Below are 23,005 nucleotides of genomic sequence, written 5' to 3' on the forward strand. Positions count from 1 at the left end.
TGAAGGTATACAGATTCATTTACAGCTATTTCATCTGCAGTTATAGCTAGGTAATATTAATAACAAATGTGAATTAGTGATAACCATTAGTGATGTGATAAAAATCTCATTGGACGAGGAGGGTTCCTGCTATTGCCAGGTAGACCAAAAGACCTGACCTTGAGGCCTACTAGGAAGTTAACATTAGATTAATGAGATATCTAGCAGTAATTAACTTTCAATTGTAGAACAAAACCTACCCTGGAATTGAGAGGTCAGCCACGGACAGTTGATTATCTAGTGATTGTTACCAAATTTTGCAGATGTTCTTAACCTAAAGTAAACTTTGCTCATTATAATATCATTTTAATCCAAAACCATACCTCCTCGTCAAAGGCTACTCGCCTGCAGGAGAAGACCCCTACTCACTGAACATGCATCGTAAGAATAATGTTATATAACTTGTATGCAAATATTGTAACCAATCAGCCCTACATGACTGCCCTGAGGGTGTGTGTGTAGTAATAAGATTTTGTCTAAATGATTGAGACTTTTGTATTGCTGGTATGCTAGTTTTGTCCAGCATCCAGGCGGGTACAATTCTGTAATAAAACAAATCTCTCATCTCTGTGTGAAGAATTTGGCTCATTTGCATGCACACTGGGTAAAGAACCGTATTTTAGGGACAACACTACATTATCTTATCAAGACTGAATACATTCAGATTCATGAGAAAAAAGGGCAAAAAAGCCCCACTGCCACAAGCAACACAACCTTCAACATGTACTTTCTACATTAAAAGAGAAATAGATAGGATACACTTTGCAATAACCATTTTATGTATCACAGACTAAAACAAACAAAACACCAAGAACTGTGAAGTTTAACAGTTGCAGTATTTTATTAATACAATCAAAAGAAGCTAATTGCTTATGCTTAGCTGAATTGATTTCCCTGCAGAAGCGTGCACTTCCAGTCAGGCAAGTTTCAGGACTTCCTGTACCATTGTTCCAATTCCATCAAAGATTTCATGCAGGGGTGCCTTGCACATGAAAGCACAGGTAGTAACTATTTTATTGGCTTTATCCACATGGGATTCATTAACATTTTTGCAAACGTGCTTACATCCAAGCTCTGCTATAGCAGATGCTGTTTCAGCATCAGGAAACCTGTAAATAAAAAGACTGTAATTAACATAAAGAGATGAAACAACCATGAAGTTCTGCCTTCAAAACCTGAATGAGATATTTAATAATATTTAAGTGAGTCTCTAGTTGATAAGGGAGTCGGACTGCCAGTGCCAGCTTCTCCCCACCCTTATGGATTCAAGTGATCAGATTTTTTGAAAACATCTGAAATGCAGAGCCACAGTATGTCTGGAGGCACAATTCTGTTTTTTACAATATTTCAATAAGTTTACAGGATGATACCAAGTGCAGCCATAACCGATTCTCAAAAGAATGAGAGATGCCAGCTGAACTTACAGACATGTTAGACCTTCATGCAAGGTCACTCCACAGAGATTCTGCAGGTTGTTCGTTTCTGGTGGGTTTTTGTGTGTTTGCATGTGTTTGTTTTTCCTGAGGATAAGGGAGGGACAGTGGCAATCGCCCACTACTGCTACTGATATGAAATTCCATTCAGAAGTTTTATCAGGAGTTGCCAGTTGTCAAAGCAGCACTGACTTCTACCAGGCCCTGCTCTCTTCCACCTCCCCTAAACTGGCACCAAACCACTATCACCAGAAAAACTTTATTAAAATGGCCACTCAAATTACCACAGGGTACCAAATTTTTGAATGCCAGCTGGCCAGATGCCCAATCTTCATTTGCACGTTTTCAATGCGAATCATGGCCTTCAAAGGCACTGGCTAAGCAAATTCTATATCTCAATATGAGTTAAAATCTATCACTCTATTACCAAGAATGTAACGTGAAAAAATAACTTCACACCCTCAGTCACCTGCCTTTTTGCGCAGCTACACTTCTATAAAAGTCACTTTGTTTTGTCACTTTTAAGATTGACAGATGCGACATCCAGTGACTCATTAGCACCCACACTGCACAGTAAAGCCAGTGCAGGAGCCTCTGACACTTTCGGTGGCTCACAGACTGATGGCTTAGGCAAGAGATAAGGCCTCCTAGAGTTTTCATGCTATTAATTGTAATGTGTCTGTACATGTTGATATTGTGGATCACAGACCAAAGTATTTCTGAATTTAGGGATAAATTTTTCCAGTGCTACAGTGCACAAGTCTTCTGACCTCACAGATTCAGTCCGTCTGTTCTGTACCTACTGTTACTATGCAAGTGAAAATTTGAAATTAAATCATCCAAGGGTTACTGGCACCAGAGATCTCAGACTTTTGCACAGAAGACTGTCTATTTCTTAATGCTAATTCCCACGTGAAATATCTCCATCCATTTCTTTCTTACCTTCCATCTACATTTTTATCTTGGCCGACTGTAACCTCACAACCAGGGAAGACTTTAGCTGCCAGGACTGGCGATATACAGCACAAACCAATGGGCTTTTTAGCACTGTGGAAAGCTTGGAGTGTGGAGTTCACATGCTCATTGACAGTACAGTCCTTGCCATCTACAGCCCAGGAACACAGGTTCTTTGCTACACCAAAACCACCTAAAGACAAAAAAAAGCTCAAATGTTAGACACTGCTAAAAGCCACTAAATATACTAGAAAGAAGTTATCCTTTTTTACAGTACAATCATGGCATGTGTAGGACTGTTAAGTTATCATACTGAAAGCTTTCAGCACATGAAACATGATGGGCTTAAAATGTTAAAAGTTTAACTGCAGATTTTTTATATCACATATGTTATGCAGGCCAGAAAGCTTAATCTTGCTTCAATAAGTAACAAATGGACAAATACTAAACCTCACATTCATTTGCTAGTGACTGGAAAAGCTGCACCATCTCATATGCACCCCTTGATAAGCAAGAGAGGGATTAGAAGAAAGACCAATGAGAGTTAAAAGTAGAAAGTACAGTTCATGAGAATAATGCAAACGGTGGTTTGACTCTACAGTAACTTCACTCTCAAGTTTTAGTTCAATACTTAAACAATTACAAGGGAGCTTTTTTCCCACCTAGAATTCTTCTTGGACTTAAAAAAAAATAAAGGTTAACATAATAAAACCAAAATGGATATTAGATAAAAAGGAATTGATAACATATGATATTCTGAGACATATCACTTGTGAGTGATAAAATAATTTCCTATTAAGAATAATGCTGAATTTTTCTTCCTAGAAATAAGTTCTAACAATCCTTTACTTGCATTTAATCTTCAGTTAATTGTACAAGCAGATTATGCTTTATCGCACCTTCATTTGCTGGCTCAATAACCACCAGAATGATCAAAGAAAGAAGGTTACTAGTAAGTGTAACCATCCATTATATTTGATTCCTTATGGAATGTGCACAACATTAACTTTTCTACAATAAACAAAAAGAAAATTCCACAAATATTTAAATGGACAACATCAACTAGCTTTGCGTTTTTAATATTTTCCCTTTGCCCTTTGCTCACTTTCGAGTGTTATCTGGAATCTCTGGGGGAAGATTTTAATTTTCAAACTTAATAGGGTTTATTTCCGTCTAACAGTTATTACAGCAACCCCACTGAGCCTGGGTTATAATAGCATGAAATTAACGTGGAAAATATTTGCTAGTCTCTACTCCCTGATCAGTCCTGAAGCCAGCCACTCATTTTAGCGCTGGAAGTATGTTTCTTTCCGTTATACACACACTCCCTCTGCTGGCCTTACAAGAGAGGACAACTTCAAAATTAACTGTTAGGCACAGTCGTGAAGGCAATATTTAACAGTACTATGAATACTCTGGAAAGTGATCGTCAGCAAGTCATAATTTCCTCGTGACGCCTTGGTTTCTTCATCTCTAGGATGATTACAATTACCTCCATCTGAAAAGCAATTTTGTGGTCTATAAATAAAAAAACTATCCATACACATGTTTAGTGTAACTTGATCAGCAGCAGACCAGATACACAATTAAAACAAAATGTACTCCTATCTGACAAGGAATATAATATACTTAGCAACCTGCTTGCCTGCCAATAATTTTAGAGGCCCTAAAATTAAAGCATTGCCCTGTAATGTCAAGTTCTGGCCTTAACTTTTCTACTCTGGCCAGTGTTCTTGTCCACAAGTAGGCACTAAAGTTTTCACAATCTTTAGAAAGAAGGAAGAAGCGGTGTGATGTATAACTTAGCAAAAGAACACTCTGACATTTTAAATTACTGAACTATAAATTAATAAATGAACTGAGATGGCTTGGCAGCCCATGAGAGCTTGCTAAAACATTTTCTCATCCTCCAAAGAAAATAAGAGAAAAAAAATACATACCTCTCAAACTGAAGAGTGTAATTTGTTCTCTAAATGGATTTAAAAACAAAAAGTAATGAAGGCAAAGCAGTTATTTGCAACCGAAGAACCACAAATGATTTTCTTTTAAAAACCACCTACCAGGGAAAATGACCGCATCGAATTCACTAGCTTTCAGTTCAGCCAAATCCTGAATGTTTCCTCTTGCCAATCTGGCACTTTCAACTAAAACATTTCTCTTCTCTTCTGCTGGACTTCCTTTTAGGTGATTAACTACATCCCTTTGCTCAATATTGGGGGCAAATATCTTCACCTAGAACACAGAGATGAAGCATTGTTTCGAATGTAAACAGAACTTACATGTACTGGTGACAATAAAGATCTTCTAATGAAAACAGTCTTTGTTCCTGAAGTCTCTTATCCAAGGGAAGTGCATTCCATAGGACGTATCTATTGCATTAAATATCTAAAGTGACAGATGACATATTTGGATGGGTAAACTCAGCACTCTCCACATCCTATTCCTGCAGCTTTTTGACAGGAGCACGTTAAGCTTGCTGATTTTGCCAGGGCCTGCAGATATCTCCTCCACAGACAACCTCAAGGACAAACAGAGCACCACAATTTATACCAGCAGCCTGGCTAGACACACAACTGAGCCTGCAGAAAGGCTGCTCTTAACTGTTACAGATCAGGGTGTTAAAATATGTTTTTAAAAAAAAAAAAAGTTTAAAAGATAAAGATATAAACTTTATAAGCATTTCTAGTGCAATAGTTACTTTCTAGTACAATGTTACTTGTACTATTAAGTTACTCGAGTAGCAGGAAGGAAAAACAAAACACAGGAGAATGTATTTTGGTTAGGCACAAATGGGGAAAGCTGCATAAAAAACACATGGCTCTGTGAAAGGTGTTACCGCAGTGGCTGTTTTCGCTTCTCTGTTCTGACGCTTGCCTTGGAGACTTCTCAGCGCTTGCCGCTTTGGTTAATTTTAGAGAGGGAAATTTTGTGGTAAATATGGAGTGTTTTCTTTTTGTTCATGTGGTGCTGTTGTTACCACCAGACAGCTAAGCACGGCTACACGCAGACAGAAGGTGACCACCTCCTGCCACCTGCAGCCACCACATCCCGCTTCAGGCTTCTCTGAGGAACCCGTTACCCCAAAAAGCCCAGGAACAGACAGCAGTAAACAAGGAGGTGAACCCAAGGGAGGGCTGTGGGGAACGGAGAGCAGGGCAGGGCGTGTGACTGCTGCTCCTGTCAGGGGGCATGCACGTCTTTGGGGAGAGGGGTGAAAACACGGAGGGAGGGCTAAGACATGGAGGGGGGTTACGGCTGAATAGGCTTTGTAGTCTGTAGTTTTGGAGGAGAGCGCATCTGGAGTATTGTGTCCAGTTCTGGGCCCCTCAGTTCAAGAAGGACAGGGAACTGCTGGAGAGAGTCCAGTGCAGGGCAACAAAGATGATTAAGGGAGTGGAGCATCTTCCTTATGAGGAAAGGCTGAGGGAGCTGGGTCTCTATAGCTTGGAAGAGACTGAGGGGTAACCTCATTAAAGTTTATAAATATGTAAAGGGTGAGTGTCACAAGGATGGAGCCAGGCTCTTCTCAGTGACAATCAATGGTAGGACAACGGGAAATGGATACAGACTGTAACACAGGAGGTTCCACTTAAATATGAGAAGAAACTTCTTCTCAGTGAGGGTGACAGAGCACTGGAACAGGCTGCCCAGGGGGGCTTGTGGAGTCTCCTTCTCTGGAGACATTCAAAACCTCCCTGGAAGCCCTCCTGTGTAACCTCATCTAGGTGTTCCTGCTCTGGCAGGGGGATTGGACTAGACGATCTTTCGAGGTCCCTTCCAATTCCTAACATTCTGTGGTTCTGTGAAAGCCCACCGTGATACTCCTATCCCGCAAACACCAGGAGTCACTGCGGCGCTCGAAGAGCCGGGGAAACCATATCTTCATCCCCTCCCCGGCCCGCGCAGCTCCGCACACACCCGGCGGGGGTACCGGGGCGCGGGGCCCCGCCTTTCCCCGCCGCCCCCCTACCTCCGCGCCGCCGCGGCTCAGGTGCACCAGCGCCGCCGAGGCCTCGTGAATCTCACTGCCATCGAAGACGCCGCAGCCGGCGAGCACCACTGCCACCCGCTTGCCCATGGCGGCCGCCCCTCAGGCCCGGGGAGAGGCTGCTCAGGCCGCCGAAACTGCGTCCCGCCTCCTCCCGCTGCGCCTGCGCCGAGGGGCTGTGGCTGGGCATCCATCTTGCAGCTTCCCGCACGGTCTGGGCCGCAGGTCTCGGATTGTAGAGTTGGCGGAAAAAAAGAAAAAAAAAAAGGAAAAAAAAAAAAAGTCCTAATTTCCTTTAGCTTTAAGCGAAGTGGGACGGACCGTATATTATATTAGGTTTGATTTATTTTCTGGCGTGCTTACTGCAGCAGAGCAGTAATGCAGAGAAGGCGCTGCTCGGTGGCTCCTGCAGTGTTGTCACACATCTGTATTTCTGTGACTCGCCTTAAAGTGGCTCTGCTGCCAGTAGGACCTTACAGAGGCTCAGCAGGGTACGTGAGAAGAAACTTCTTTACTCTGAGGGTTCCAGAGCATTGGAACAGGCTGCCCAGGGGGGTTGTGGAGTCTCCTTCTCTTGAGACATTCAAAACCTGCCTGGACGCCTTCCTGTGTAACCTCATCTAGGTGTTCCTGCTCTGGCAGGGGGATGGGACTAGATGAGCTTTAGAGGTCCCTTCCAATCCTTTAGATTTTGTGATTCTGTGACTATAATGGTGTAATGAATATAGTGCTTTGAAAGACAGAAAAGAAAAAAAAAAGTGGAATTTGAGTAGAGGCAAGCAGTACTGCTGGATCCAACTCCTGTTTGTTTCAACTCATCAGACCTCCATACCCTTTTAGCTCCCTTAACCTTGTATTGGCCTCTCAGGAGTGACTGCTTTTTACCAGGAAGAACAAAGAGGTTATTTGGAAAACCAAACCTACCTTCTAGCACCTACTCCCTACTTATTTGTTAAGGCATCACCCTCAAGAACCAAAGGGCTTCCTTAGGGCAAGGCAGAAGTTCATCTCTAGTCTTTTCCTTAGGACAGAACACACAAATGCCACACAGGAGACCAGATTACTTAATTTTAGCAAGGTCCCTTAGCTCTTCAGTCCTTCATTTTTCATCAGCTGCTTTTTTTTATAGAACAAGGACCTTGGCCTTACTAATGAAAATCTACACTTTTACTGCAACAAAAGGATGAAAGGGTAGATCTTGTAGAAAAATGAGAGTGTCTTCCAAAAATTTGGAGTATAGGAATTCTGCAGGGGACACAACAGTGCACAGGCTGGGAAGAGCAAAAATGACATATGAAAGCAGTCTCTTACTGCAGCAGAATGCATTCAGCTGTATACTGCAAGGTGAGGAGTCTGTGTGGGATGTTGTATAGGGAGATTTGTCAAAAGAAAAGGGCCAGGATAGGGAAACCCCCTATATAACAGCAGACTGCTGCCTGCTGGGCAATGCTTTGCTCCAAATAAATGCAGGGCTACAGCAATAATTCCACCTCTCAAGATTGAGCAGGACTGCAGTGCAGCTCCAGCTCAGAAAGTCCTTGATTGCCTGGCCACCTAATCCACAACCATATGGAGGAAGATCCTTCTCAACTCAAAACACTTGTGGAATTAGAGCTCTCTACAGCACCAAACAGTCACCTTATTCTCCAGGCTGAGCAGGACCCCAGAGAAGTTCCAGTGGAGCCATCTTAACCCAGAGAAATATGCAATATGTTTGGTGGGAGTGGAGTGGTAGTTCAACATGCTTTCTGGCATGGGACTCCCTGGTCTCAGCTGCAGGAGAGCAGAAAGTTTGATTAGGTTTGTGGATAGGGGAAACAAGAGTCTCCAGAGCTGGAATCGTCCCCACACCTGAGAGGTAGGAAGAGAATGCTGTGTGGATGGAGTTCAAGTTCAATGCATGTTTGGAGATATGAGTGAGTTCCCAAACTCTCCTGTGTGTTAGGGCCAGGGTTAACATTATAGCTGGGGAACTGAGTGTCTTCAGAGCTGGAATTCCCTGCTCCTTTGTGTCCTGACTTACTGATCTCTTCCTAGACGGACCCTGGACCTGAATTGTTGGTAGCCTCATTTCCAGTATCGTTTCTGGCCCTGTCTCTTGAGTGCCTCACATTAGAGGTAGCCTTTTTTTTGTGGATGGATCTTGGACTTGATTGTGATATGATGTTCCCATTCTACTCAGGTCCCCCTTGTCACACCGCTGTTCCAGCTCCATAACTGCCCTGGCTCTGTGCCATGGTCTAGCTCTGACTTGCTCATGACATGTCCCTTTCCCAGCTCTGCAACCTTGTGATGGCCCTCTGTGTCTGTCTTAGATCCATGTTTTCATCCCAGCTCATGGCATGTCCCTGCCCTGGCTCTGCATCACCATGAAACAGCACATTATGACTATTCTCTGGCCTGAGGCCACAACAACAAATGACAACAAAAGCACTTCACAAGCAGTACACCTCTGCAGACAGATCTTTGTAAGGTGTAAGGACTCACCTTGATGGGAGAAGAAACTACTGTTAGGGCCCTGAGAGCATTAATAGCCCTTAATTACCTTGGCCAGCCTCAGCTGGGGCCTCTACCCACACACCTTCTGGCCACTCACCCATGGGCTCCATGTGAACTTAGGCCTGGACATCCAGATATGACCTGAGCTATGCTGTTGGTGTGTGTCCAGTCCTGTCTCTTGTTGTCCTGACATACAGGCTGGTTTTCCTGCACAGACTGAACCTCTGCCACAGGAAGCCTGATCTTCAGTCGTGCCTCCTGAGTGGACGCATAGGTAATCCTGTCTTTTGGCTGGACCCTGGGCTTGACTCTACCATGCTGTGTCTGGGGCTGCTGGTGGATCCAGCCACTATTCCGCACCTATTCCCACTCAGAAACTTCAGGACTACACTGTGGTCATTGAGGTCACTGCCCTTGCCTGCACCACGGTCACCTCTGCTTCTGGCTTGTCCTCCTGTGCAAGGCAGCCCTACTCCTGCTGCTCCCTGACATGCCTAGAGCTAAGCAGAAATTGCAAAAGTTGTTATCTGACTTCAGATAAACATGTATTTGAAGTGGGAAAGAGGATTTGCTGCTCTGGTATGTGTCAGCATCCCCAGGAAAGCAGTGGGGATCCCCTGCTGAGCTGTCTCAGCAGAGCTGTTTGGGAGAGCCCAGGCAGGAGCAGTTTCTGACTTTCTTCACAGTTCTTATCAGACCTTGAGCAACCAGCTACACAATGTGAAGGGGAGAGCGCACCCTGGGTCTTGACTTACTGTGTCCTTCAGGCTTCAACTTGTTGAATTACATCTCTGCCCTGGACCCCAACCCTTTTCCTACTGCTCAGGATTTAAGATGTTTTCTCTACTGGAAATCATGCTCTGAAGGCCCTTAGTTGCCTAACAACAGATTCACAGATTACCTTAAATTTGCCTTGGATGGCTCTTTGTATTTCACAGACTGTATCCAGCTGACTCATCGATTCACTTATCCCTACTTTGCAGCAGATCCCAGAGAGTCTCTCTCAGTTCAAAACTCATTATGAACTTCATCTGCATCCTTGTCCTGAGCACAGCCCTCATCTTGGCCCTCAGGGTTGAAGAGGACACCTGAGGGGAACCCTTAGCCTTACCTTACATAGTCACAAGGCCCAGCCATTCTCTTTTCCCATAGAAGAAGACATGGCTTTCTCTCACCCCAACGCACAGTTCAGTTTGCATCTCAGGATACGTAGCAGAGTAGAGGTGCAGAGGAGTCTTGTATCTGGCTCCTTTTCTCAAGACTTCTCTCACACCCCTCAAAGGTGGGGAGGGTGGACCTCACATTGATGAACTCCTGTCTTTCAGACTGGCTTCAATGTGACTTCAGGTACTGTGTGTATTTCTTAGTGTGCATCCAGCTGACTCAATAGCTAACATATGCCAGGGTAAGTGTAAAAAAAACCTGTGAGCAGTAAAACTGCCATCTTGTAGTTTTGTCTGCTGTGATCCATATATATAATCATAGCTTTCTTTGGCAGATGTGCAGTTGAGGGTGTAACCACCAGCCAGAGAAGCCCATTTTCATAAGACAGGAGCTGTTACTTCAGGTTCAACAGCCTCTTTGCTGTGACTGTTACAGTGTGATGACTCACACAGATGTTAAGAACCAAACTAGCTGTTCAAAAGCACAACTTTTAGCTGCAGCAGCAGGATTTGTTTTCCCCTCTCTGTGCCTTCCATCCTGTCGCTCTCAAAGGCAGAGCTGGAGAAGACACTGTTCTATAATGAGAAATCACTAAGAGTCTTCTTCATTTTTTCAGGAAAATATTCGGTTTTCACTAATCAAAAGAAAATGCTTTGGGAAGTAAGAAAAATTTAGGAATCCTGTCAACTCCAGAAGTTGATCTTTGTAGCCAGTCTCAAGCTTGCTAGTGGACAAAGATGTAGATCAGCTCTGTGGGTTTATAAAGGGCCGTTCGACATATTTCTGTATAATAAACGAGAGAGCTGCTGAGTCAGAAATTGCTGATGTGAATTTTTTAGCTCAAGCATATTTATTCACAAATGTATTAGTCATTTATTTTCTATGTTAAAATATATTTCACCAGAAAACTTTGATTGTGTGAGAAGAAAATAGAGTACTGTACTGCAAAAGTTTCCCACAGGTTGCAATGAAGTGAGATACATAAATGCTACTAAAATGAAAACCAAAGCAAAACAGTATGCCATATTAGTGATTTGACCTGATACCTTCAGCAACCACAGCAGTGCCTGAATAGTTTTACTAGGCCAAACTGCAAACATATGCTCAGCCAGGACTAAGAACCAGTCCATACAGTAATTCTAGTTTGGCTAATGAGTAGCTGTGGCACCTTCATTATGTCATTTCACTTCCCTGCATCCCAGTTTCATACAAGGGATAAATTATCCTTCCCTTATTTCAGAAAGTGTTTCCAGAGTTACACATCAAATTCTCTAAACTAGGAATTACTACTATATTCCACACAAACATGTATCTTTTTGAACAGATGAAAGAGCTGGCATCTGTACTACCTTATAAGTAATAGCACCCTTTATTTTATAAAGAACAAAATCAGAGCTTTACTTTAAAGCAGACACAACATGCATGAGATTGAAATGATACATGGAAATATAGCTAAGTATAGATTATGTATACATGAATGAAAATAATGTATAGTGCTGAGTGGCATGGATTTTAAAGATAGGTGTTATAGAATCAGGCAGTGATGAAGTGAGATATAGAAATGTTGCTGAAATTTAAGATTTTAATTGCCGCATCATCTTACAGTTTTTGGAACACTTTTAGTACCTCCAGCATTACTGAAACTGATATTCAGCAGCCTATCCTGCATTTTTATGTAAGACACAGGGTTTTCCACCTCCAATTTTGTTCCAATATAGTCTAGCATGGTGCTTACTGGAGAACTGATTGTTCTTTAGGGGCTCATATGCAATAAGCAGGGATATTTCTCTGGCTCCTGATAGTCAAAAGTCCACAGCACAGTTATTATTTACCCAGTGAATAGCACGCACCAGCGCTTTCACTGCTGATGCCAACTACCAAACTTAGCCTCCTGGACTCTGATGCCAGCATAGCTGGTTTTGAACTCTACAGAGCTGGAAAAAGCTGTGTTTACTGCAGGCCTGCTGCTGGCAAACCTGTCCTTACTGTTTCTCTTAGGCAGAGTTCATTTTAAAGGTAGTGCTTGCTATCGTGGTAAAAACGAGAGATTAAACTCCTGTATAATCACTGTAATGTAAGTTACAACCTGAATAAGTGTTCTGAAATGGGTAATGGGTATACAAACTCAGCCTGAAGCCCTGAATGGCTTCAGACAAGACATTTGGGCAGCCAGAAGAGGGTCAGGTCTGTGTGGTTTATCGCAGCAGTTTGGTGAGGCCTCATCCCATCGTGCTGGGTACAGGCCCAGAGGTCATCCCTCTCGGTGGATTCTGCTTATAAGGATGGGCATTTGATGTGTGTTTTAAATCAGCTTCAAAGCAATGCTTGAAACAACATACTAGGCTGTTAAAAAGTACATTAGCTAAATGACAAGAATGCATAGTTGTCTGGATCTCCAGAAAACTGAAATTGTAGTTCAATCAAGTTCAGCCCAGAAGGCCAATTGTATCCTGGGCTGCATCAAAAGGAGTGTGACCAGCAGATCAAGGGAGGTGTTTCTGCCCCTCTGCTCTGGTGAGACCCCACCTGGAGTCCTGCATCCAGCTCTGGAGCCCTCAGTATAGGAAAGACATGGATCTGTTGGAGAGGGGCCAGAGGAGGCCACCAAGATGATCAGAGGGCTGGAACAGCTCTGCTGTGAAGACAGGCTGAGAAACCTGGGGTTGCTCAGCCTGGAGAAGAGAAGGCTCTGAGGAGTCATTATTGTGGCCTTTCAGTACCTAAAAGGGCCTGTAAGAAAGATGGGGAGAGACTTTTAACAGGGCCTGTTGCAACAGGACAAGGTAATTTTTAAACTCAGAGAGGGGAGATTCAGGCTAGACATGAGGAAGAAATTTTTTACACTGAGGGTGGTGAAACACTGTCCCAGGTTGCCCAGAGAGGTGGTAGATGCCCCATCCCTGGAGACATTCCAGGCCAGGCTGGATGGGGCTCTGAGCAACCTGATCTAGTTGAAGATGTCCCTGATCATGGCAGGGGGTTGGACTAGATGAGCTTTGAAGGTCCCTTCCAACCCAAACTGTTCTATGATTCTAAGAGACGTTTTTAAGGGGTAGTTCAACACACGGTTGGTTTTCCTCCAGCGAAAGAAAAGAACCTGCGCTGGATCCCGTAGCGCGGTACCCCCTCCTGTCCCACGCCCTGCAGTCCGGGCCCTCCGTGGGCACCACCAGCCGCCCCGGGCCGGGTGGGCGGGCACGGGGGCGGCTCCTTCCCGCCCAACCTCCCTCCGTCCTGCAGCTCTCCCTCCTGCCGGCACCATCGGGGCCTGGCCCGCAGCTCTGCAGGCCGCGCCGCCATGGGTGCCGCCCGCCGCTGCCGCCTTCTGCTGCTGGTGCTGGCGGCGGCTTGGGCGCCGTGTTTCTCGGAGAGGCTCCGCTCCCGGCGGTGGCCGGTGCCCTACAGGTGAGTGAGGGGGGGACGGGGCCCGGCGGCCGGGGTGGGGGAACAAGCACGGCCCCGCCGCTGCCTGCGCCCGACCGCCCGCCTCCTCGGCCCGTCAGCTTTCCGTTTGCTTTGTTTATGTAATTTTTTGGCTACAAAGGTCGTGAATATTTTCCCGTTTTCAGTCACGGGGGTATTTTTCGTCTGTTTAGCTCACAGGTGTAAGGGAACGGGTGTCCCGTCCCTGGCTCGGAGCTGCGCTCGGTCTGTCAGCAGCGAGACCGCCGCCCCCGGGCTGTCTACCCCTGCTTTAAAAATGCACCTGTAATTCCTGTTTTAGCCACAAGTTGCCATGAGGAAGTCAAGCTGCCATTTATTTTATTTTTTAAATTTGACTTTACTTCATGTTCACGGTAAACAACGTTATATAAAATCCAGTTGGCTGCTGCGGAGTTGTCGTGGCTCCAGGAGGAGGCCTGGGGTGCTGCTGGGGAAAGCAGAACAATGCATGTTATTTCATTTTATTGAAGCAAGTGGCTCCGGCTTTGGCTATGCTGAAGAAATAAGGCTCTTCAGGAGAAGTGTTACACTTCTGTGTGTATTTTGTGTGGCCTTGCTGTTTGTAAAGTGAGGCATTGTAGTTTGAACTGCTCTCTAATGCACGCCTGAAGTTTTGCAAGCCTGTTGTGTAATTTCTAGCAGTTCAGTTTGTATCAGGTGATGCTTGAAGGAGCTGATCTTGGAGTCACAAGGCACTTGGGTTCTCCAGCAAGTTCAGGAGTTGAAAGGCTGGGTCTCAAGATGGTCAAAGTAGCCTGTCAGTGTGAGACACTCAGAACTGTGGTATTTTAATGTTTTTTTAACATGCTTGCTTGTTACCTTCTTGTCAGATGCAAAGTACAGTGGGAGAGGAAATTGAAAATTTGAGGTGTGCAATCTAAAACCAGGACTTAAATGTGTGGCTGGCACAAGTCTTTGTTTTTTAGCTGTGTGTTCTTTTTCCAGCCATTTTTCTTTTTCCTGGATAAAATGAAGGCAGACATGCTGAATTACCCATCAAGCTTGGGGGGGAAGTCCACAGGGGAAAATCAGTCATGTCTCAGCAGGGCTAATGGCCTTGCTATGGCTCAAAAGGTCTCATGTCCTTAAGTCATCTCATGGCTGGGGTGTTTGTGCCGTTCAGTGGCCCTGGGCAACTGAGTGTGTTAGACTCTCAGGCTGTGGTCTGGGCAAGCTCCGTGCTCTGATCTGTCTTGGTAATAGGAATATAGGAACCTTGTTTTAAGTGAAATATGGCAAGTGAATTTGAAGGCAATTGGGAAAGGAAGACTTATCAGAAAGGTTTTTCTTTTTGCTGTTTGTATATAGTGTGATATGTAACCAGATTTGGTCTTTAATTCTTGAGGTTTAATAGGAATGATGAAACAGTGATGGTAGGTTCTTAGGCCTCTTAATCTAAATTAGCATAGAGGAACAGAGTATGTCTTTCTGATATTGCCAAAAAATAGTAAAACAGTAAAAAAACAGTAAAAATAGCTCCATCTGGGGACCTCTTACTATAGGGTAGTTTCCCAGAGCAAACGGGTCAGTCCCTGGGTAGACAAACTGTTAGGAGAATGTTTTTGAGGCAGATCTCAAACCATCCTCTACGTGTCTCTGACTTTTTGAGTATAAGTCACCCTTTGTAATCTGTATCATGTCCACTCCTTAGCTGCCATCACTATGTACAACATGATTTGCATTCGAAGGTCTTAAGTCCTGTTTCTGCAGACATGCACCTCAGCAGCCTTATGAACTTGTGTGCTGCAAGCGTTGCAGCATCTGGATTGCAGAATCTGTCTTTGGGGGTAGCTGCATGCTTGACCTTCCCCAGTCAGGCCCTTGGGAAGCCATGATGCAGTTGCTTCAGCCATGACACTGTGCTTACCATTTTGTGTGCTTTTCTTTCTCAACACAGGCGCTTTGATTACCGTCCAAAACCTGATCCGTATTGCCAAGCTCGTTACACCTTCTGTCCCACTGGCTCTGCCATTCCAGTTATGAAAGAGGAGGATGTCATTGAAGTGTATCGATTACAGACTCCAGTATGGGAGTTCAAATATGGGGACCTACTAGGACATTTGGTAAGGTGGTGGTTTTATTTAACAAAGTTACAGTGGCAAATCCAGCTGAATTCAATTGCATGTGTCAATAGCGGGAGCTGTAAGGTTGGGATACGCGTGTGTGGAAGAGTATTGGAGCACACAGACTAGGCTATCTATAGGAAAGATACCCAAAGAGCAGTGAGTTTCTAACAGAGTTCAGCTCAGCTAAAGAAAAGAGCGTGACTGACGCTGTCACTGGGTTTGAATGTGTTCCCCCACAGAGCTGCATATTGAGAATGTTTTGTATACATATGCACTATTACATTTTAGGTGTCTTTTTTCGTGCGCTAACACTGGATCAGGAGAATACATTTATCATCTGTCCCCTTATGTCAGATGAAATGCTTGGTGGACAGCTATAATATTAATAGCTTGTCAGAATGGCTGGTTGCTTTTATGGTTCTGTCTTAGGTGTTGTGATCAGTATTTAATTAAAGTCTGAATTCATGGAGTCATGCAAATATGAAAAAAATCACAGCTTTGATGACATTTTTAGCTTTAGCAGTACCATAATTCAGCTTCGAAGCATGATCCGTAACAAAGAAAGAAATGCTAGTGAACATGAAATAGCAACATCAAAACCAAGCACACAGAGTCATAAATGGAAATAGCTTCAAATATCATTATATTAGCTGTTAAACTAAACTTGAATTTATGTATTTACAACTTTTAAAATAAATGTTAATCTCATTCCTTTTGTGACTTTCATTTGTAACACCTGGTTTTGGTAGCTCTGTTCTGTTGTTTATTTCTTTTGTACCCCTGTGAGGTTAAGGATTCAAAAGTAAGCTTGAGTTTTGATGATGAGGTCCCACTGAGCATCTGCCTCCAAATAACAAATTTACAATGGATGAATAGACAAGCACTGAGAGAGCGTGTCTCTGTGGTAAAAGTGTATGCGTGATACAACCTAGTATGTTGTGCATCGATGCTACTGAATCCAAGATGTTATAGGAACCCTTTCCCCACTTCTCACCTGTTACACTACAGCTCCAAAGCATCTTAGCTTCTGTACAGGTCAAGCTGGAGTCAATTTTATGTTAAAATTTTGGCTTTTGGGGCTTTTTTTTGTTTGCTTTTCCAGAAAATTATGCACGATGCTGTGGGTTTCAAGAGCTCTCTAACAGGCAAAAACTACACGATGGAGTGGTATGAGCTCTTCCAGCTTGGGAACTGCACATTTCCACATCTCCGGCCTGGCATGGATGCACCATTCTGGTGTAACCAGGGAGCTGCCTGCTTTTATGAAGGAATAGATGATGCGCACTGGAAGGAAAATGGAACTTTAGTTCTTGTGACCACAATATCAGGTAGATTTCAGATGCTTTGGATGGTGCTAATATAGTAAAATATTGAGTCAGCCTTGTCTTCGTGTAAAGCAGCATATTTTAATTTATGTTTTGTAGGTTATCTGCAATATTAGTCACTGATGCCAATTTCAAACTGAAATACTGTCTCTGCACTTTAATACAGAAAGTGGTATGAGTTTGCTGCCTTTTGAACAATTCACACTGAAGAGTTGTTCTATGAGAATCATTTGGTTTTGCTGTACAAAAACACTTGAGTCTCTTGAGTGTAAAAATAGCAAAACAGCTGATATAGAACCATTATGGACTCTTTTCACATAGCTTTACCAAAACAAAGCCATCTATTGTGAAGTAGCAGATGACTGACTGCTGAGATTAAAAAACTGGTGAAAATGTGTACCTTACTGAGCAAACAAATAGGGGATATTTAGAAATAGTCTCAAACAAACAAAAAAAACCCCTCAGTTCCCATCTGTCCCATTATGGGTCATAAAAACTGTGCAAATGTCCCCAGTAATGGGCCCCTGTCATATGTTGTAGAACAAAACCAGAATTTACACCTCTGAATATGTCAATGGTGACCAAAATAGCTTTCTGATTTATAATGAACCCCCAAATTCTAGAATAAAAAGGTCATTTAAATAAATCTGGGTGGTTACTGTAGTCATACAGTGAATGACTTACAAGCAAAGTCCCCTGAGGACCTGGAGAGTTGCATTTTTCATTAACAAAACCACTTATTTTCCTAAATTATCAACAGTGTACAGGGCTCAGTGAAGAGTCAGATTACACCCGGTGTGGTGCTTTATGTTTGCCCACTTCTACCTTTAGCAGCTTTGCTGGACTCTAGATCCAGCAGTGCTAGGCTGTTCTTTAAGTGGTGAAATAAACGAAGCTGCTTTCCTGTGAGTTTGTAGCTCATAACCAAAGTCCTTGATGCCCAGTATAGTTGGATTCTTTTGTATGAATGCCAAGTTAAATATTTTCATACAGTTGTGAAACTTGTGATGCTTCTTGCCCGCATGGGTTATGTGATGCCTCAGAAGGGTACGGCTATGCTGGTGTCTTGTGGAGGTGATGTTATGGTCCTCCTTGTCTCTCTCGCTTCGTGTTTCCATGAAACTTCTAGGAAGGTAGCATCTCTGAGAGTTTTGAATTGTCTGAATTTGACTAGGAATCTGAGAGCTACTGTGGAAGGGGGTGAGTGGATGCAAGCACAGATAGACAGCAGCATCACGAGCCAAACTTGCTTCCTTCAGAGAGCAGGCAAAAGCATCCCATCTCTTGGGAGAGGGCTTCAACAGCTGGACCCTTTTTGTGAGATCCTGTGGAGCTGTCAGAGACCACACTGAAGCATTCTAATTTTCTTTTAAAGCACATCAGCCAGGTTAATGTTACTTAGGGGTATGTTTATTTTGTGGAAATAGGGCAGGAATAGCCAAATCTGATTTTTCACTGTTTAGGCATCTTCCAACAGATTATAATAGAGCCATGCATTAACGTGTTATATCTTTGTTTAATTTATGAGGTTAAGGCCAGAACTTCATACTCAGTCCATCTTGGTCTTGTTAGGAGAGGTGAATCCTTTTCAATAACATGCCTTGCAGAATACACACTAGAAAGCTAATCTGGTAGGAATTAGAGATGATAGAAGGGAACTTCAAGCCCATCTACAGTGTATAGTAAATAGTTATTGATACAGATTAAATGACTTGCTGTTCGATTAAAGTAATGGGCAATTAAAAAAGAAAGTATCCAACATTTTCACCAAACAGAATTATTTTCGTGTGTACTGTGAAGCCCAAAAGCTCTGAAGTGTGGAGTGAAGAGCAATTACAACGGGGTAGCCTAGAAGGTGAAAGTGCAGAGCTCTAGTTACTCCAAAGTAGAAGCTTTGCATGCAATGTTGTACCTTAGGGTAAGCATGAGATGTATTTACTCTCTGATGAAGAGTGGACCCAGCAATCCAACCTTTGCATCTTATTTTGGAGGGAGATGTGTGTGGCACGCAGTGCTCTGCATTGGCCTGCAGGAACACAACGTTGCAGTGAATTCAGATGTTATGTGAGAGGCTGGTTGTTGTGTGTAGGGTGGTGTTGGTGGCACAAGTTCTGTGGGATGGCTGTCACCTCAGTTTCTCAACTTTGTAACAGTCCTGCCTGTCTTTCAGCAGCTACCAAGCACAGTTACTGTACCCCCAGCAGTGACACTTGCAGCTGAAGAGAGGTCGTGGCTTGGAACAGTCACGACTGCAAGCTGTCATCTGACTGCATCGTCTGATTTATCGCGCAAAAAGAATCTGCAAAATTTGGCCATGCTGTGAATGTGAGGTGCTAGAGGGATCTGAGTCATAGATGGTTGTACTCTGTGCCCTGAGAGGGGAGGAAGTGCTGTGACTATGGGAAAAACAAAAGGAAAATTAACCCTGTGCTTCAGCTCAGTTTTGGAGAGGCAGATGGGTCACATATAAGGAGCTACTGGAGGGATGAGCTGAGTTAGAGATGTCTTCCTCATTCCAGTTGCGAAATCACCAAACCACTCCAAACGTATTCTAACAAAAAAAATATTCCACAAGGTGTTTTAAGTTTACTGGTTTTCACATCCAACTCATGTCATTTGGCTTAGTTCAGCTTTGCTGGCTGAGGAGCTACTAAGGTGTCTCAGTCTAAGGTTACACGGTCTTCTGTTGTGGAAAGATATGAAAACTTCTGCCCTGAATTGCTGAATTTTGTTAAAACTGAAGGAATTGCAGAAACACCTTTTGCACTGGTGAGCACATTATCAGCATCTCTTGTAGACTGTACTACCTGCCCTGTTTGTCTACGTGAATAAAACAAAATGAGAAGTGTCATGGTACTCTGATGTTTGGATGTTCTGGCACAGTAGCAGGAAATAGGGCAGAAAAGGGAAATAGAATTTAAATAACTTAGATGTAAACATAGTTTATTTAGTGGGGTATCACTTCTCCCTCCAATGTGAGCCTTGTGTCTTTGTATGGCTAGATACGTTATAGGTAAACTTTTGCAGGGGAGGGAGGCGAACCTTGAAATAGATGGAAAATATTTTGAGTCATGTTTATTACCTTGTCTCTGTAATACATATTTTTATCTCTTACAGGAACCATGTTTAATGAAATGGCAAAATGGGTGAAATATGACAATGAGACTGGGATTTACTATGAGACCTGGAAAGTTCAAGCAAGTCCTGACAACCAGTCAACAATATGGTTTGACTCTTATGAATGCTCTAAATTTATACAGAGAACATACCAGAAGCTGGCTGACTTAGGAGCTGTATTTAGGAAGATACAAACAAACTATACCAGCATAATTTTATTCAGTGGGGAACCTGTTTATTTGGGAAATGAAACATCTATTTTTGGATCTCTAGGAAACAAGACAGTGGCAGGAGCTATAAGAGACTTTTACTATCCATTCAAACCTCACCGGACAGTTGGAGAGTTTTTTGTGGATCTTTTAAAAATAATTGATCGTGTCATCTTGAATGGCCAGTTTTACCTCTTCTACAACTTGGAATACTGGTTTTTACCTATGAAGTACCCTTATCTCAAAATAATTTATGAAGAAGTCCCTTTACCTGTTGGAAGCAAAACATCCTTTGATGTGTAATTACTTACTAAAGAACCAAACTTGCCCTTATACCAGGTTATCCTAAAGGATTTTGGAGCACAACCATGGAGGTATTTAAGTGTTGTATGTTTCACTGCTGACTGTCAAAGTGGCCTTGGGAAGCCTTTGCTAGACCACATGAAAGACAATGCCTTTTTTCTTAGTACTTGTGTGATATGTTCATGAACACTGAAGCATCTCTGCCTTGGCCAGCTTCTGTGTAACCATGGTCACCTGCTGCTTGGCTAATGTGGCTCCTTTTGGCTCAACTCTACAGATAGCACCTGGCCACCAACAGAGATGGGACACAAGTCTTACAAAGACCTTCTGGTCTGACTGACTCAGCTAATCCATGTGTTGGAGCTAAGAAACCTGAGTGCCTAGATATGTAATTTCCTGTAACGTGTGCCTTAGTTTGGTGTTTCTGTACTTCTTTCAGTCGTTCACCTGAAGCCTACGAGCTGCTCTCTGATTCACAAAGCAGGTGTGCAGCAGGGTGGGAAGGGACAGTGAATCTAATAGAAGATGGCAGGAGGAATATCTTGTCACCACTTTGCTTCCTTCACCTGCACTATAAACGCAGTACAGATGGCTCTTCCTGGGATTTGTGTTGGAGTTTTCTAGCACAGAGAGAAGGCAGACAGCCTGTTTTGATGTCAATGTTGATGCATAACTGAAGTGTTCTAGCAGCCTCCTGTCTTAAAGTCTACTTGAGGCTTCATTTAGGTCAGTTGCATAAAATTAATGTTTATATTCCTTTTACACTTCTTTAAAAGGTATGGAATCCTTAAAATGAAAGCAGTAATGACGTTTGTGGTGTGTCAAAGCCAGTTAAAAATAAGCACATGTCATAGATTTGCCTATAAAAAGTATGTGCAGCCTCTTACTGGCAGTGATGCTCTGGTGTATTTGGGTCCTGTTCCTCACTGTGCCTAGAACAGCTTTGCAGTTAGTGTCCTCTAAACCCAGCTGACCAAAGCCAAGGGCAACGCTGGATTTCTGGAGAGCAGCGAGGAGCCTGTACACACAGAAAAATACACCTGCAACAGCATAATCATCCCTGAGTGTACACTGCTAACTGTGTTTTTCTTAATCAGTTGCAGAATGAGTAGCATTCCTGCAGAGGTTATTACTGCATCGTGGCCAGGTAGTTAATAACACAGGAACCCAGCGCTGCAGTTTGATTTGACTTGAGCTGAATTAATAGTCTGCTCCAGCTGAAGACGAGAGTACATAGTGATTTGATTAAAATCATAAGAATGGCAGAAAATTGACCTTGTATTAAAAAAGCCACTAAAATTAATTAGTTGAATTGTATTGTCGTATAAACATGAGAGCTCACGCGAGAGGAATGAGGTGGTGAGCACATCTGTGTTCTGCAGGGGAGAGCTGCTAATTAGTTCCACTGTTATGTGAAACTTCATCTTCTACCTCAGCTTGAAAGATTCTTTGCAGCCAAATTCACAAGCCTGCACTTTAACCAGCAGACCTTCAGATGACCCACTAAGAAGGTTATCCAGGAGGCACTAGGGAAGATAAAGGGAGGCCACAAGCCTGTCTACAGAAGGTGCATTCTTGTTGATGCGTGTTTTTATGACTTTGAACCCCTTGGCATTGTTGAGCCCACATTTATCCTTTCAGGAAAAAGCCTCAACCTCAAAACCAGTGTCCCAAGCTCTGAAGGGGAAACAGGATCATGCAACCAAGCCAGCAGAAGCTCCAAAAGCTTCTTCTCTAGCATTTGCTAAAAAGCATTGTAACATTGATGCAACTAAGGAGACCTTTTGGAGCCTGAAGCAGATGCCGCATTGGGGAGGGTTGTGCTCTCCTAGTCAGTAAGTCTCCGCTCAGCCTCACAGTGCTGTTCCTTCGCTGTACTGCACTACTTGGTCTTCATACAGGACCTAGGGAGCTGAGACACCAAAGTCATTCTTTTCCCCAAATAGTTGGGGTATGTGAAAGCCCTGAAGAGCTGAAAATATCAAATCTTGAAAATACACAGGTAGCAGTAGCTGAGTCCTGCACATCAAAGCTGCCTCATGCAGCTCCTAATGAAGAAATGGGTGTTTGTGGACTGGTAATATCTAGAGAAATTATACAATGACAACTTGATATAGCTGACTCGTTACAGAAGTAAAAACCATATTAAAAAACTTGATCAAAACCAATTGATGTCTGTATGAAAGAAGTAATAGCTTTTCATGGCTGTGATCAAAGGTAATGTCATGGTTCTGTCAGTACAAGTTTATATCCCTGGCTTTTTGTAACTAGGTAACAGCCCCTCTCACTTTTTCCCAATTTAATCTGTACAATCTACTTAATTTAGCATGTTTAATACTCAGGATGGCATAGGGAGCCACTTCAAGGACAACAAGTTACATCCTGGCATGTATTAGTTGCAAATTAGAAGAGGTAAATTTCAGGCAACAAAAAGAAAAAGATGAAGACAACAGTTATTTGTCAA

At 43.2% G+C, this 23,005-nt stretch overlaps 2 protein-coding genes across 2 annotated transcripts; one reads left to right on the forward strand and one right to left on the reverse strand.

The window, feature by feature from the left end:
- Positions 1–856: 856 nt before the first annotated feature.
- LOC136105120 (glutamine amidotransferase-like class 1 domain-containing protein 3, mitochondrial) lies at positions 857–6,563 on the reverse strand. The gene is made up of 4 exons (XM_065844690.2): positions 6,397–6,563; positions 4,487–4,658; positions 2,415–2,619; positions 857–1,148 (listed from the first exon to the last, which is right to left on the reverse strand). The coding sequence occupies exons 1-4, from the start codon at positions 6,502–6,504 to the stop codon at positions 956–958; spliced, it is 678 nt and encodes a 225-aa protein (XP_065700762.1). The 5' UTR covers positions 6,505–6,563; the 3' UTR covers positions 857–955.
- A 6,656-nt stretch (positions 6,564–13,219) lies between these two features.
- CLN5 (CLN5 intracellular trafficking protein) lies at positions 13,220–22,709 on the forward strand. Its single transcript, XM_065829958.2, has 4 exons — positions 13,220–13,482; positions 15,419–15,584; positions 16,690–16,915; positions 20,030–22,709. The coding sequence occupies exons 1-4, from the start codon at positions 13,376–13,378 to the stop codon at positions 20,539–20,541; spliced, it is 1,011 nt and encodes a 336-aa protein (XP_065686030.2). The 5' UTR covers positions 13,220–13,375; the 3' UTR covers positions 20,542–22,709.
- The last annotated feature ends 296 nt before the right edge of the window (positions 22,710–23,005 follow it).

The sequence above is a fragment of the Patagioenas fasciata genome, chromosome 1 (assembly GCF_037038585.1).
Source record: "Patagioenas fasciata isolate bPatFas1 chromosome 1, bPatFas1.hap1, whole genome shotgun sequence".
NCBI classification, from domain to species: Eukaryota; Metazoa; Chordata; class Aves; order Columbiformes; family Columbidae; genus Patagioenas; species Patagioenas fasciata.

Bases quoted from the DNA above. Each gene is read 5' to 3' on its own strand.
- LOC136105120 (XM_065844690.2), bottom strand. From the start codon at position 6,504: ATGGGCAAGCGGGTGGCAGTGGTGCTCGCCGGCTGCGGCGTCTTCGAT. The intron at 2,620-4,486 runs GTAGGTGGTTTT...TTTTGTCTTTAG, and splicing joins CGATGCGGTCATTTTCCCTG to GTGGTTTTGGTGTAGCAAAG. The intron at 1,149-2,414 runs GTAAGAAAGAAA...TTTTATTTACAG, and splicing joins GATAAAAATGTAGATGGAAG to GTTTCCTGATGCTGAAACAG.
- CLN5 (XM_065829958.2), top strand. From the start codon at position 13,376: ATGGGTGCCGCCCGCCGCTGCCGCCTTCTGCTGCTGGTGCTGGCGGCG. The intron at 13,483-15,418 runs GTGAGTGAGGGG...TTCTCAACACAG, and splicing joins CGGTGGCCGGTGCCCTACAG to GCGCTTTGATTACCGTCCAA. The intron at 15,585-16,689 runs GTAAGGTGGTGG...TTGCTTTTCCAG, and splicing joins GGGACCTACTAGGACATTTG to AAAATTATGCACGATGCTGT.